Genomic DNA, 16,843 nt, shown 5'->3' with positions numbered 1-16,843 from the left:
ATCCCACAGAGCACCTCTTCCCATTCTGGCGCTGTGGCTTGTGGGAAGGGGGTGGGAGGGTGCAGGGCATTCTGGGTCCTGTCCCAACGCCCCATGATGCATCGGTTCGCATCCCAGCAATCCCTCTGCTTCTGTGCATATTTGGCACCATCTTTCAACGTTTTTTGTGCTGCGCGCTCTGCCTTCCCTTTCAGTCTGCAGGAATGGAGCCCGAACTGCTGAGGAATATGCTGACGAGTCTCACCAGCACATCATGTTTGGAAGTTGAGTTACTCCTTAAGATCCAAACTGACAGTGAGGACTCCGACGATAGACTCAAGTAAGGCATACGACACAAGATTGCTTGTCGCGTTCACGGACATGCTCATCACCGTGGAACACTGCTTTTGGACTCTGGAAACAAGCACTGAGTGGTGGGATAGCATCGTCATGCAAGTCTGGGATGACAAGCAGTGGCTCCAGAATTTTCGGATGAGAAAAGCCACTTTCATGGGACTGTGTGATGAGCTCATCCCCACCCTGCAGCGCAAGAAAACGAGATTGAGAGCTGCCCTGACAGTGGAGAAGTGGGTGACTACTGAAATCTGGAAGTTGGCAACTCCAGACAGCTACCGATCAGTCGCTAACCAGTTTGGAGTAGGGATGTTGACGGCTGGAATTGTGTTGATGCAAGTTTGCAGGGCCATTAATCGCATTCTGCTCAGAAAAACTGTGACTCTGGGTAACGTGCATGACATTGTGGCTGGCTTTCCACAAAAGGGTTTCCCTAACTGCAGAGGGGCGATAGATGGGATGCATATTCCAATTCTGGCAGCAGCCCACCTAGCCTCCGAGTACATTAATCTGAAGGGGTATTTCTCTATGGTTCTCTAAGCGCTTGTGGATCACCGGGGGTGTTTCACGGACATTAACGCAGGCTGGCCCAGAAAGGTGCATGATGCGCGCATCTTTCGGAACACTGGCCTGTACAGGAAGCTGCAAGCCGGGACTTTTTTCCCAGAAGTCAAAATGTCCATTGTGATCCTTGGAGACCCTGCTTACCCTTTAACACCTTGGCTCATGAAACCCTACACAGGGAGCCTTGACAGCAGCAAGGAACAGTTCAACAGCAGGCTGAGCCGGTGCAGAATGACCGTGGAGTGTGCTTTTGGCCGTTTAAAGGACCGCTGGCGTTCTCTGTATGGGAAGCTGGACCTGGCCGATTGCAGCATCCCCACAGTTATATCCGCTTGCTATATCCTCTATAACACTTGTGAAGGGAAGGGTGAACGATTCACTCAGGCATGGACCTCGTCGGTTCAACACCTGGAGGTTGACTTTGAACAGCTAGAGAGCAGGGCTATTAGAGGGGCCCAGCGCGGGGCTGCAAGGATTAGGGATGCCTTGAGGGAGCAATTTGAGGCTGAAAGCCACCAATAAGGTTTGCTGCCTTGCACAGGAGTGAAGTGCAGTGGTTCCAATGTTAGTAGGAATCCATGTTTGCTACGCTTACTTGCAGTGCCTGTTGCTTTCCTGGGCTAAGGTATCTTTTACTTTATGCAATAATAAAGAATGTTTTCAAAGCCAAAAAATCCATTTATTGAAAAGAAACACAACTGCTTTGGAAACAGACAAAGCAAGGGGGTGGGGTGAGGAACGGTACAATTACAGATTTGTGTATGTCCTGTTATTATACTCAGCCTTCCTGTCTGGAGTGCTGTGCAATGAGTGCTGCACTTCAGGATGGCTATACTGCATGGTGATGGGGGTTGAGTGCAGTGGGTAAGGGTCGTAGTTTTCAGGGCTGGGTGGTGAAGCTACAGGTGTTGGAGACAGCTGGTGGCGATAAGAACCCGGCTGTTGGGGAAAGTGGGTTGGAAGTGACATGGGGGCACAGGGGAAAGAGTCTTGGGACACGGGCTGCAGGGGTGGGGCAGGCATGGTAGTGCTCTGCCTGCATGGCTATGAGCACCTGGATCGAGTCCACCTGGAGCTCCAGGATGCTTATCAGCCGATCCGTGCTTTGCTGCCGGAGCTCCGCGCTTTTGTGCCAGCAATCCGCATTCTGCTGGTGGATCCTCCTTTCACTCTCCCTCCACTCCTGCGCTTTTAGATTCTCGTTGACTGCTGCATTACTTCATGCAGCATGTCTTCTTTCCCTCTATGTAGCCTCTTCCTGAGTCTTTGCAGCCTCTCGGCCGGTGATAACACGGACGGCTGAGATCTCAAGGTTGCATCCGTAAAGGCAAAATGCAACACTTAACAGAGGCAGCATTGTTCACACCAGACAGACCAATGATTCCCCCATACTTAAGGACGAACACAGTGTACACAATAGCAGAATTTGCCTGTCCCAAAGCGAGCACACACAACCCACGGGAGCCCCAAAATGGTGAGTAAGCACAGGGTCCAGGGGGAATGATTCTTTCATGGCTGTACTGTCCTCTGGGTTTCTGTGCCTTGGGGAGAGCCAACAGTTGCAGGGGGCCCCTATACTGAACGCTGTCCCCATATTTTCCACAGGAGTTTGTCCTGGAAGATATCTCGCTGCTGAGGGCGATCTGGGAAGCAAGGGAGGGTCTTCTACTACAATGTGGCTTCTGCCCCAGGCCCATATGCAATGCCCTGTGTGCAGCAATGGTCCCCCAGCCCCTCATGGCACAGCGGCGCAGACATGTTAGCCTGACTGGGACAAGGACCACAGTGGTTCTCCCAAGAAACCGGAGCAAGCGCATTGCCCAAGTTCTGGCTGAGACCTTTGAAGAGATCACTGAGGCCAATTACCATGATGTGAGACAGCACATCAACGCCCTATTCCGCATCTAGGCATGCATGCAGCCCTAACCCTCCTCGCCCCAAGAGCCTGAACTGAACAATTTCCTTCCCAAAATAAAAGCCACTTACCGGGCACCACCTCTGGTGTTTGTCCTTCCCCAAGCACCAGCCGCTGCGACTGGCTACCTTCCTCCTGGCTTGAGAACAGCTCCTGGCTACATGCATCTAGGGATTCCGGGGTAGCTTCCTCCACCTCAGCACCCTTGCTCCCGCTTTGCTCCTCCTCCAGCCTTGTTGAACTGGGCTCTGAAGTGTCCACGGTGGTACTGACTGCAGGTGGGGTCGCCTCCAAGTATCGCGTCCAGCTCTTTGTGGAAACGGCAGGTCACAGGGGCAGCACCGGAGCGGCTGTTTGCCTCGCGGGCTTTGCGGTAGGCATTCCGCAGCTCCTTCACTTTAACCCTGCATGGCAGTGCGTCCCGGTCATGGCCCCTTTCCATCATGTCCCTTGATATCTGCCTGAAGACATCGTAATTCCTAGGCTGGAGCGCAGCTGGGACTGGACAGCTTCCTCCCTGCAAACACTGATGAGGTCCAGCACCTCGCCATTGCTCCATACTGGGGATCGGCAGGTGTGTGGAGGCATGGTGACCTGGAAAGATGCGCTGAGAGCACTCCACGCCTGGCTGAGCAAACAGGAAGGGGATTTTCAAAATTCCCAGAGAATTTAAAGGGCAGGTCTGATGGTTGGTCACCTGATGGCAGGGCAGTAGAGTTCAAACTGATGACCAGAGTGGCTAGAACAGGCATTGTGGGACACTTCTGGAGGCCAATCAGAGCGCATTAACAGACCAGGGCGTCCACACTGGCGCTGCAACGCTCCAGTGGGGGCGCATCAAACGTTATTCCACTCACCGAGGTGGAGTACCAGGAGCGCTCTACCGCGGAGTCAGAGCGCTCTACGTGCCTTGCCAGTGTGGACAGGTCATGAGTTAGAGCACACTGGGCTTCTTTAATGCGCTCTAACTCACAAGGATAGCCATGCCCACAGGTTAGTGATTCACACATAATTCTCTGATACATCAGCAGCAGACTGGGAAACTTTCTTAACTGTCACTTTACATAAGGAAGGTGGGTGGAGGTGAGAGTGGTGGCTGACAATTTAAAAAATGCCCTCCATATTTTAATATTCCCGCAAGCACTAATGAAATAATCTTGAAACAGACAATATACAAGTAATTTCATTTGTCAGCAATTTACATCCAAGGAGAAAAGATATTGTAGTGGCACTTTGAGAAATAAGAAGCTGTGAGAGAAGAGCATCATAGAAAAGCAGGAATAGAGCAAGAAATTCCAGATGATGAAATATGAGAGTCAGGAAAGTCTGTCTGGTATGGTTTATAAGATTTCCTTATAAAAAGACAAAACCAGGAGAGATGTTTTGACACAAGAGTAAAAGGACTGGTTTTCATCGTACATATTACCTCCCTTTTTCTGTGGTGCAGATATCAGTAGCTATATTGGGTATGTCTACACAGCAAAGAAAACATCTGCCGTGTGGAAAGGTCCCAGAGCTCAGGCTCCAGTCTGAGGCCAGAAGTCTACACAGCAATGTAACAACCCTGCCGCCCCAGCCCCGTGAGCTTGAATTGGCTGGCATGGGCCAGCTGCAGGTTTTTCTTTGCTGTGTAGACATACCCATTGTCTGCAGGAATATAAACTATGCTTCCTCACTGGAAATCCAGGCTGTATTATTGAATGATTCTTTTTGTAATTACACATTTTAATTTACACAGGGTAGTTTGCAGATGTAATATGCGGTGTGAAAAAGGACTCAAGAATGCTGGGGAGAAAAAACAAATTAACTATTTGTCATGTATGCAGCGTTGTTGTAGCCATGCTGGTCCAAGGATATTAGAGAGACAAGGTGAGTGAGGTAATACCTTTTATAGGACCAACTTCTGTTGGAGAGAGAGAGAAAAAAAACTTTCAAGATTACACAGAGCTCTTCTTCAGGACTGGGAAATTAAGGCCAGGTCTACACTACAGGACAAGGTGAAAAATCCACACACCGGAGCAACACATTTATACTGACCAAACCCGCACTGCAGACAGTGCTATGTCAACAGGAGAGCTTCTCCCATTGACACAGCTACCGCCTCTCAGGGAGGTTAAGTACGCCGACGGGAGAAGCTCTCCCATCGGTGTAGGAGCATCTTCTCTTAAGCACGACAGCAGCACAGCTGCACTGATTCAGCATTTTAAGCGTAGACCTGCCCTGTCACTGCTAAATACAAGGTTTGAACAGATTGTTTAGTATAAGTAGTTAACACATATTTCAAGGGACCATTCAAGCTGAAGTGGCTCATTAACAACTCTCCAGTAAGAGGGAGGAAAGGGAGGGAGGGAAGAGCTGCAGGGGCGGTTAGTAGGTTATAGATTGTTGTAATAAGCCATAAATCCAGTGTCTTTATTAAGACCATGATTTTTAGTGTCTAGCAAAATTATGAATTTAAGCTCCAAGGCTCGTCTTTTGAAAGTGTTGTGCAGGTTTCCTTTGAAGATGAGGACAGAGGTTTGAGAGTGATCACTCTATGAAAAGCGTTTACTCACAACTGATAGGGTGTTTTTGTCTTTTATCATTTTCCCGTGTAAATTCATTCAAGAGTATAGTAGTTGTTTGGTTTCACTCACATAGTTGCTATTGTTGTGATAGGCATGTATAGGAGGTCGGGGGTTGTTTTAAGGCCAGAAGAGGGGATTAGGGAAAGATTTCTTTCAGGATGGGATCCCCATTGAGTATGAGCTGTAGTTTGATGATACCTCATATGGGCTCCAGTTTCGGTGGTAGGTGACAACTGCAGGTGTGCAGTCAGAGGGGGTTTTATTTCTGATTTTGAAGCAGGTTCTCTTGGGGTATTTGGGAAGCCCACTCCATGATGCAATCTACTTCTCTTGTGGAGTGTCTTTGTTTGGTGAAGTGTGTATTAAGGTATATATACACCTACAACTTTCTCCCCTTCTGGCCTTCAAACAACCCTCCAACCTCTCCAAGCTCCCTGCAGATCAGGACAACTCAAAGCGGCATCAAACCCTGCCAGAACAGATACAAAACTTGCAGACATATCTCCACTGCTACAATGATCAACACCTCCCTCCCAAACATTCAAGATCCAGGAGTCCTGCACATGCCTATCACAATGTGTGGTGTACCTCATCCAGTGCAATAAAAGCCTCAATAGTAACTATGTGGGTGAAATCAGACAACCACTACACTCTTGAATGAACTTATACAGGGAAACGATAGACGACAAAAACACCCTATCACCTGTCAGTAAACGTTTTTCACAAAATGAACACTCTGTATCTGACCTCTCAGACCTCTTCATCAAAGGAAACCTCTACAATCCTTTTAAAAGACGAGCCTGGGAGCTTAAATTCATAACTTCACTAGACACTAAAAATCATGAATTGAATAGAGAGACTGAATTTATGACTTATTACAACAATCTCTAATCCACTAACAACCCCAACCCCGCAGCAGTTCCCCCCTCTTCTTTTCCTTTTTATGAGTGGAGGGGTGTTAGCCGGCCACTTCAACTTGAATGGTCACTTGAAATGTCTGTTAACTACTTATGCTAAACAATCTGTTCAAACATTAGCTTGTGACACTCTGATTAAGTTTCCCAGACCTGAAGAACTCTCTGGAAGCTCAAAAGCTTGTCTTTCTCACCCACAGAAATTGGTCCAAGAAAAGATATTACCTCACCTACCTTGTCTATTTGTTATGTAATTATTCACTTGAGCAATAGTCACAACAGGCCCTTCCCTCCAAAGGTCAAACTTTCTATGGGAATTCAGAAGCTTTTCAGAAGTTTTTATTCTATTTGATGTCTATATATACACACACACACACACGTATTGCCGATAGTAAAAAAGTTACAAACACAAGGATATATAATTGGCATTTGGTTTTGTTCAAAATAAAGTTACTGGAGAAAATTGGTAAGTGTCGTCCTTTACATAATCTAGTCCGATTCATTACATAAGGTAAGGATCTTACATACAGAATGCTTTGGAATCACTCAACTTACGTGTGATTTGGCTAGTACTACAATTATTCTTCTGTTTGCACCCCTGAAGAAAAACTCAGAAGAAACAAAACTGCTAGTTCATAAACATTTAAACTTTTATTCTGCATTCATTTCAAAAAACTTTTTCTCCCCCCATTCTTAGTTTCATTAAGGGCAATAAAATGTATCTTACAATTATCCAATAATGTGCACCTCCAGCCCAGTAAATAATTAAACAGAGCCCCTATAAATGTATTCTAAAAGTTCCTGCATTTTTTTTCCAGATAGGTACCTTCAGGATTCAATAAAAATAACTCTGGAATTTCAAGCTGCATTGTAGAATATTTAGATTTTACACATTCTTAAAAGAAATTGTCTGGATCAAAGAAAGTAAAACACATCCTGAAATCTAACCTGATATTTGCAGGTTAGGATACTTCATGGTATTTGCTATAAAATAATATCAATTAAGTGTCATTACTTGCAAAGAATTTTTTCCTCTCATCACATGGCTGAAAGATTTTTATGACCTCCAGTAATACAGTTTGCATGTTCATCTGAACTGTATCCACTTGGCCTGTGTAGCTTCTAAGGTCTTCCAACCATTATCTGCACTTTGTAAAGACTGATCTTGTCCTGATCTTGCATCAAGTCTCCTTTCAGAAGATGCTCGGAAGCCACCACCTGAGAGTCTACTAACCAAGCTTCAAAAATATTGTAACCAGTCTTTGTTTTCACACTTCATGTGGTTCTCATCAAGAGAAATTTTGATTATTCTTTGAGGTTCAGAACCACACCTGATTTCTTTTAGGTTCTCTCTTCATTCCAAAAGAAGTTTTAAAAGTTCCAAAAAAATGTTTAATTTACAAAGTATACACAACCTGTCAAGTAAAAAGATGTTTATAACAGAATTTTTGAACTTAACAACTCTCAAAAGATTTCAGCGCTCAGAACAGTTAACAGCTGTCCACCTGTGTTGCCGTCTTTGACGATACCCTGTTTTACAAGCACTACAAACAGCATAATTGAAATAATTTGTACAACAGCCTGACATACAGTATTCTGAATTCTTCTGTGAAAATCAAAACCAATGCCAACACAAAATGAAGTCCCTAACTTTTCCACCCTCTTGGCCCAGTTACACAACTCTACAGTGCACAACAATGTAATTAATTTTAAATTCCAATAATGAGTTGGAGTTTATAGCAGTGAACCAACATTCGCCCTGGTATGCCTGAGAAACAAGATTTTCACACTATGATCAAGGAAATCGGTGATCGAGTCAGTTCTGTGCATGATCAATGCTATGTTTTCACATACAGAAGTGATTTTAATAGACCCGACAGGATACATGGGTGCAATTACACACATTACTCTTGAAATAATAATAATTGGGGTTCTGGATACAGTGTGGTCACATCTCTCCATCTCAGAAAAAAAATTCAGTTTTAATTACCACCAGTACAAACTCTTGCTATCAGTTTTCAAATTCTTCAAAACTTTAGTGTCATTTGATATCAGTACAGTTACATGCCAGAATTGTAGCCAGCTAGCATTTTTAATGGTAGTAAAAATGATCTTTTATTGAACTTACAGTAGAACCTCAGAGTTATGAACACCTTGGGAGTGGAGGTTGTTCATAACTCTGAAAAAAATGTTATGGCTGTTCTTTCAAAAGTTTACAACTGAACACTGACTTAATACAGCTTTGAAACTTTACTATGCAGAAGAAAAATGCTGCTTTTAACCATCTTAATTTAAATGACACAAGCACAGAAACAGTTTCCTCACCTTGTCAAATCTTTTTTTTTTTTTAAACTTTCCCTTTTTTAGTAGTTTACATTTAACACAGTACTGGTACTGCATTTGCATTTTGGTGGGGGGGAAGAAGGGGGGTCTCTGCTGCTGCCTGATTGCGTTCTTCCAGTTCCAAATGAGGGGTGTGGTTGACTGGTCAGTTCGTAACTCTGGTATTCGTAACTCTGAGATTCTACTGTATTCAAAGTGCACATAGAAATAGGTTAATTCTTCCTCTAAAGAGAAACACTTTCATATGTCTCAATATATTCTAATGTTTAAAAATCAGTCACTATCAAGGTAAGGATTGGTAAAGACAAGCAGAACAAATACACTGAATCCAAAGGAACATTTGTTATGTTCTAGAAACTATTTCTGCTTTGATTTAATCAAGAAGCTCTTTGCCAAACTTTAAAGCCTGGCATGTCGTTACTCTGAAATCTACACTACTCAGTCTTTCTGTGGGTCAGATTTAGGCAAAAGTAGCTAGTCTCACAGCTACAAAGTAGATGCCAAAAGTTGCAATGTTTGCTTACTATGGAGAGTCTGAAATTACCAGTGCTCCAGTCAGCTGACTTTTTCTTATCCTTATTGCTACTATTTTTGAATATTTTCTTCAATTTATGAGAATTTTTAATCTTCCATTTATGTCTTTTGTCACATCAAGAAATGACAACATAGATGTCCTCTGAACTATTTATCTATATTAGGAGTACTCTTAAATATATGGGACAAAAATGTAAGGTATATTACATTCAGACAAGGCCGGGGGAATTAGAAGTTTGGTGCAAAATTTGAAATTCAAATACATTTTATCGTCACTTTCTGCATTGTAATTTGAAATCTCATCCTATTTACTGTTAAAATCTTTGCTTCACTGTCAGAATTGCAATGTATTAGTTTATTTTTAAAGCTATATTCATCAGACTATGAACTGGTGATTAATCAGCATTTTTATTATCTATCTAAGATCTTCCCCCAATTTCTAAAGTATGTCCAAGACCTTCCCATTTCTTCAAAAAACCTCATTAACAAAAGAGATCTACTACACCTACTTGTTAGTAGACATTAGACAATATACTCCTGGAGTAGTCAATCTGATCTCTAGTAATTAAAAATCTCAACATAATTTAAAATTTAGGAGAAATAAGAACAACTCTAGCTTATCTATGGTTTGTTTTTAAAAATATTTCTCCAGCTTTGTGATCCTGAGGAAAATCCCAGTGGAAGCTATCAGTTCTTTCAGAATATTTTCCAATTAATTATTTGTATTAGATGGGGGAAAACATCTTCACAATAATTGAAAAATATTTCTCTCCTCAAAAAAGTTTGGCTTTCCAGGATATTTTGAGATTGTTGAAAAAGGAGGAACATGTCACTGGAAAAGTAGATTAAAGTTAAGATGGTTGAAATGAAAAAAATATTAGCACATTCTGTAGGTTTGCACTGAAAATGATAAAGAAAATATAATTTGTTGCCTAGTGATTGGGATAATTTACTAATAATTTGTAACAAATTTTGGAAGGAAGGGTATATTTTTAATTTATTTATATCAGAACAGCAGGAATTTACATTTTGAATAAGAAACAAAACCATTTTGTATTGTTCTCTTAGTATTTACCAGCATTTTGCTCAGTTGTTTTTTTTACGGAATCAAATTCCAGTTTTACATAACAAGTAGACAAAATACATGGAAGACTTCACTAAGTTTCATATTGACATAAAGGCATACAAAAATATATGCATTTGAGTTTATTAGGTTACATTTACCAGTGACATCAGATCAAATTATTGGTAAAGTACATCTCTTGGTAATAACAAAACAGGACATGATTTTAGAAGCTTGTTCACCAGAACACTTGCTGTACTTCTGCCTTCACAAAATGCCTGCTCAACCAGGTATTAGAGTCCTATATATTGTTTCATGTTTTAATTCAGCATATATAAGCCTTTACTTTAGAACCACCCCCATTAAGAAGACTCCCATAATTTGTCATTTTTTATTGAAACACTTTTCTAAAACGGATGCCAAACCATTCCTGCAATCATTTAGAAAAGAGCGAAGGTGATGAGATTAGATTTCCTTGAAATGTATAGCTAGCTAACTTGGATGACAGCTGGCATAGCACACTTGTCTAAACTGAAAAGACTTCTATTAATCCAGCAGCTCTTGTAATTTCTGTAAAACAAAAGCAGACCTCACATTTTAAATATTAAGCTACCAGAAGAAACTCCCTAAACTTAAGTTTATGTGAATGTGAGATGAAGCCACGAATAAGTTATATGTATTATCAGCAATGTTCCAAATAAACACGGTTCATGAGTTTCAGTTTCAGGTGTTTAAAACTGCACTAAGATGACAGTGATGTGATTTGTCCTGGCATAAAAAATGTTGCAAGAATAATTTCCTTAGATGTGTTAATAATTAGTACACAATATTTAAAGGAATACTATTTAAGTTCCATTCACTTTATTCAAGTGCCTTTAATGAATACTGAGGTTTCAGAGAGTGAGCACAAGGCACACAGAACTAGTTAGACTTCAGTTTTCTTATGATAAGATTGGAGCTATGTACTAGTCATAATACTAATAGCATTAAGTCAACTTTTGATTTTTGTCTTTTCCTTTCCTATAGTTTATGACCCACAGACAGTTTAGATTAAAACCCTTTAACACCTTGATGTACAAGTACTGTAAAGACTTTGGAAGGCAGAGAATAGTTGATCCAGACAAACAAAAGGTCAGTAGGTTTTAATGCTGCAATAAGGCCACTCTGGCATTTAGTTCAGTAGCAAGCAGTGAGACTGTCCAATAGATATTAGTCATGTCACAGAGCCATGCTTCATGCTGCTCTGTTCTTAGTAACTCATTATCCCAATGAAGCTACACTGACTATGGCCCTTAAGGGGACCCATGAGTAATGCAGTGATAGAGGGCACAGGGAAAATGAAAATGATACAGAAAAAACTTCAGTACTGAATGTGAGAACTGGTGAGCCAAGAATCAAAATGGTGGCAATAGTTTATAATGCCCACAATACAAATGATTAAATGCCTGAGGGAGAAGGAAGATTGTTAAAAAGCTTTTTGCAGTCATACCTAACAGCTTCTTCCAAGACTTGATGAGAGATTTTGCTAAAGATGTAACCTCTTCATCTGTGCTTTGCTTGCGTATTGCATTCACTGACATTCCAATTCTTGTGGACTGCAACAGAAAAGGATATACATCACAATTTGTGAAAGACATTTAACAGATACAAAAAGCTAAGCTGCATTTTGACAATGCATGGTAAAAATCTAAGCATCAAGTCAGTTGTATCCCTATGAAGTTGACTGAAATTACTTTATTAAGTTGCAAATCCTTACTGAATTGATTTTCACAAGACATCCTGCACATTGATACTGATAAAACACATTAATAAACTTTTCTTGAAAGGAGCATGCAATCAAGAAAAAAAAGCTCACTTGGAACAAAACGTATGTTTTATGGTTTAAGTGGTGGGGGGGATCATTCAATATATTAGATAGAGGTCCATTCTAAAACAGGAAAATAGAAATTGCGTCACTTGACGTTATCCTATAGGATGACTTTTTTTTTTTTAACTGCTATGTTGCCCGATACACTTAAAGCTCCTTTGAGGCAATGTTAGTGTATTAGAAATCTGCTCTCACAGCACAGGATCCTATAATATTTCAGTACCCTTATTATTCACAAGAGTGATAAAGGCAGAGTACAAGAGATGGGACAACATGCATAGACATATCTATGAACATAAAGAAATCCACCTTTTCTATGAGGCTGTATGATGACTGATGTTCTCATTTTAGGGAGCCAAGAAACTTCTCAGGAACAAGTAATTTAAGAAACGTACATTTAAAATGTCAATAGTGTCCCCAAGTTTCAATATTTATACTTGTTAGTAATCAATGGCATATTGTAGCTGCCAACAGATAATTCCCACTGTTTTCCATTTTGACTGGAAAACTGTTTTTAAAAGGCCATGTTTATTGTCTGTTTCCTTGCCCTCAAAGACAGCTTAAGAACTATTGCTCAAATTTCCCGGAACAATTCATCTTCAGACAGACTACTGAGTATTTCAGCCTGAAAAGAGGAAAGTTAAAAAATTCTATAAGAGAGGGTGTTTACAATGAAAGCTATTATGCAACCAAAATTACAGAAATGGCTTGTCAAAAATTTAAAATATTAAAATGATTTATAGATGTTTGAATAGTGTTAGAAATTATGAATTTCATAAATTTGATCAATTTAGTTCAGTAGATCTTAGGTGGGATTTTCACAAGCAATTAAGTAACTTCAAAGCACAAATCCCATTTACTTCCCATGAGATGTGCTCCTAAGTCACTTAGACTCCTTAGAACAGTTGCTTTCAACCTGTGGTCCGTGGACCACTGCGGGTCTGCAGGCTACGTCTAAGGGGTCCATGAAAGGTGACTAATGAAAATAAAGTTTCATGTCCCAGAAAAGGCATTCCATTTTTCTGATCAACCAAAAGCATGTTAATACCCCCACCTACAGGTCAAAGCCCAGAAGCGTTGTCATTATCACAGATGCCCAGTTTAGTGCCCTTTCTCAGGCTGCATCAAATGCCGTGCCAAGGACCTGCAACATTTGAATTCTGCTCAGTCACTTTTCAATCTAAGACTACTATGGTAGGGGTCTGCAGACCACACATTGACTTTCCAAAGGGGTCCGCACCTCTATTTGAAATTTTTTAGGGTCTGCAAATGAAAAACGGTTGAAAACCACTGCCTTACAAAATCCCACCCTTCGGCAAATAGCTTGGAGAAAAGCTAAAATATTGATGGAGAGGATCCTAAAATATGACAACAAAGAATTTTACAAACATTCTGTCCTTTGTGACTTATATATTGTATACACAATAAACTAGTTTCCTAAAACTCCAAGGGCAACTGCCACCTACAGTGTTAGGAAGAGATTCTTCTACAATCCATTCCTTTTATAACTTAGTGGGTGGGGTATAATCTCAATTTAGCACAATAATTTGGTATTTCTTACTTTAATATACTCCCAAGTTATTCAGGGATCTATCGATGTAGAGGGATATTTTTCCAATTTCCCCTCTTCCTCCTGCTCCAAAACTGAAACATCTGCCAAAAAAAATTTAATACAGTTTTCTAATTTGATCTCAGATTACTTTCTGCTAAAAAAAAAAAAAAATACCAACCTTGCTTATATAATGCTATCCTGTCTTTATTGCCAAATTTTAACAAAGGTTCAGTTACTCTTACTTTGAGTCATTTAAGCCATTAATGCAATGTATATTTCTCATACTGCTTTTAATAGGCTTACTTTTTTTTGCATTCCTTTTTGTATTCTTGTCAAAGAAAAGAGACCTTCAAACATCTTAGGATCTAGCTGCTATGACTGTTTATTCTATTTAACCTTGTAATGGCCTGGTATTACTATTTTTCTTCTTTAAAGAGAAAATTAAGAGGGTTTTTTTTTTATTTATATTGGAAGTGTTATACATTTGTTCCTCTACCCCAGGCCTTCCACCCAATCAAAATCCCAGTACCACATTTTTGTAAGCAACAAGGAATAGGACAACTGCTCAAGTTCCTAAGCAGGTGGTTCCTGCAAGGTTTTAGTAAAGGCAAGTCATCAAATAACCTCAGGCCTCAGAACTGGGAAATCTCTGACTTAAAAAAAAAGTGTAATTATTAAATTTTAGACTAAAGGAAATGAGAGGCATGTTTGGCAGAGAAATGCGTTGGTCAAAATGTAGCATGATATGGCTTATACACAGCAGTGATCAAAATCTTAACCTATCTGGCTTGTTTCCTCAAAGTCTTAACAAATTAAGCACTTTATTACTTAACCAATGAAGTAAACTATCCACCGTGATTTTTTCCAAAGATATTCCAATCTTTATACTTCTTTGGAGGGGGTGGGGGGGGGAGAGAAATGTGGTGAGGAGGAGTTTCTTTCTTTTATAGATCCCATAAATGTCTCAGAAGGAGTCTACACTGCTACAAGCATCAGGCAAGATAGGAGAGGCAGAATCCATTGGACAGTGATAGTGCCATCCTTCCCTAAGAGGGAGCTACCTATCACCTCAGAGAGCAAAGAACACTATATTATTTTGTTTGGCGGGTTTTTCCAGTATCTTAACCTTATATGTAAACCATAAGAAAAATCCATGATTAAGTCAAATCTGAAATGTTAGCTTAATATAAAGTTACAAGCAACAAGAAACTGAGAATTATAAATTATGTTTTGGCACAACAGATTGGCATTTTTGGCCTAAAAGTATGGCATTTTCTTCTTTGATAATTTAAGCCAATTTACCGCAATAGAGAGGTAAAGGAGATAGGTTAGCAATGTCCGTATCAGGTATGAAATCGATATTTCTTTGGAACTATGAATTGGAATCCCAGTCATCAATTTGTTTCATCAATTTTGATGCAGTTAAAAACAAAGACCATGCTTAATCCACATGGACCCTGAAGGTCTCTTGCACTAAGCGACGAATTTGTCCTGCTGGTTTTGGTCAAAGTTTCTCCATCCTACCTCAGGCTTTCAATCATGGCACTGTGCACCAGTTTATCTATATGGCCACCATCTTCCCACCTCATAGATGGGTGGACTCTGGCAGTAGAGGAATTTATACATAGTTTGTAAAGCACTTTTGGATCCTTCATACACTTCCATAGCTAATAAAATTCTTTGCATTTAGTATGTTAACTGGCAAATATAAAACTTTTTAAAAATGGATGGTATTTTTCTGCAATGTTAACTCATCCACATTGGACGCATGTGGACATTTCAAATCCCTTTTCTGTAAAGAGTAACAATATAATTGATAAGTGTAGTCCACAAAATATACAGGATGTACAACGTGACAAGGCTAGAGCTGCCACTGAAACCTTAAAATTAATCAGGAAATGCAATTATCATCTGTGCAACCATAATGATGAAGTGTCATTTGGAGAGACTGCATTTTACGTACAACGCCTCTAACTCAAATTGTCACAGCGGCAGTGTGCACTGCAATGTCACAAAGGAGACAGGCCTTCATTAGACTCTGGTAAAAATCTTAGCTGCCTATTGAGTTTTTCACAATTATTATACATCCAACTATTTTAGCCCCAGAGCTTATTCACTGCTGAGTAACATGCAAGTTTCATAGTCCATCTGCTTTTAATCATACAAATAAAGTGTGGAAATTCTTCTCTTAACAGAATAGGGAAAAAAACATTCAGCTTCATAACTCAGACACAGCTAGTAGGGTTTACTTTAAACTTACAACCAAGAAAAATTCATTTTTTGGCTGAAACTAGATTATCGAAAGCATTCTATTAAAGTTATAAGCAAGTAAAACTGAGTTGTACTTGAAACAATCCTCCAACCTTAATTATAGCACTTGTTACCAAGAGCTACAATTATTAAGTACAATGCCATTACTTTAAAAGTGTTGCTTCCTCATGGGACAATGCCAAGAGCTTTGCAGATTCTGGAAAATTTCATCCTCAAAGATTTTTTTCCCCTCTCGATGAAAGATTACTTGTGGCCCAATTAAAGCCTAGTTTTCAATTAAAGGCATACCGGAAAATAGGTAAACCTCAAAAAGAGAGCTAGATTGTACACCACTCTCACCTCACCCAGATGCAAGGGGGAGCAAGGGAATATTAGGCTCCCTCACACTTTCCTGCATAGCTGTATAAGACTTACCCTATTCACAGACTTAGATACAGGGAAAGCAGGAAGGGGCTGCGTACCCGACATATTCCCCCTGTGAACAAATGCAGGGCAGGGCAAAACCGTGGCTCCACTCACTTATGATCTGATCGGTGGAGCTGACTAGATCCAAGAGGGAGAGAGCATGCTACACCTATAAAGGGTTGTAATAGGTTTCTCTCCTTCTTTAGTGCAAGAGCACAGCAGATTTGTGCCTCCAATATACATCTCTGAGACACCCTACTAACAGGCCGACATAGTTGATAAGCTGCCTTTTGCTTGGGCTGTGCCTCAATGCACAATCTTTCTAGCCCATATAACTGAAACAGAAAAGTTTTAAAAGCATCTGCAAGGGCTTGCTTCTGGACAAGAGCTAATCTAAAAGAGTTGCCATAAATTCGTGTGGAGGAAAAGACCACATAGTAACTGTGCTTCCTTGAGATGGTTTGTCTGTGTGTATTCCAGTTATGGTGGTGCATGCAAACTGACAGAAAGAGTCA

At 40.5% G+C, this 16,843-nt stretch overlaps 1 protein-coding gene across 2 annotated transcripts in view; it reads right to left on the bottom strand.

The window, feature by feature from the left end:
• The window catches only part of TCEA1 (transcription elongation factor A1), a 61,506-nt gene that overhangs the window by 25,808 nt on the left and 18,855 nt on the right, over positions 1 to 16,843 (bottom strand). Inside the window, exons 1-2 of one of the 2 annotated variants that reach the window (XM_075125223.1) lie at positions 13,662 to 13,733; positions 11,723 to 11,828 (exon numbers count right to left, since the gene is read on the bottom strand). In XM_075125223.1, the coding sequence (XP_074981324.1) occupies positions 11,723 to 11,813 (91 nt within the window). In that variant the 5' untranslated portion in view covers positions 11,814 to 11,828; positions 13,662 to 13,733. Of the gene's footprint in view, positions 1 to 11,722; positions 11,829 to 13,661; positions 13,734 to 16,843 lie in introns of those variants that run through there. The other variant, XM_048840667.2, reaches the window with a different exon arrangement.

This window comes from Caretta caretta, chromosome 2 (assembly GCF_965140235.1).
Source record: "Caretta caretta isolate rCarCar2 chromosome 2, rCarCar1.hap1, whole genome shotgun sequence".
Classification (NCBI taxonomy): domain Eukaryota; kingdom Metazoa; phylum Chordata; order Testudines; family Cheloniidae; genus Caretta; species Caretta caretta.
Note: the sequence above shows the minus strand (reverse complement) of the source record. Positions and strands in the feature narration are given on the sequence as shown.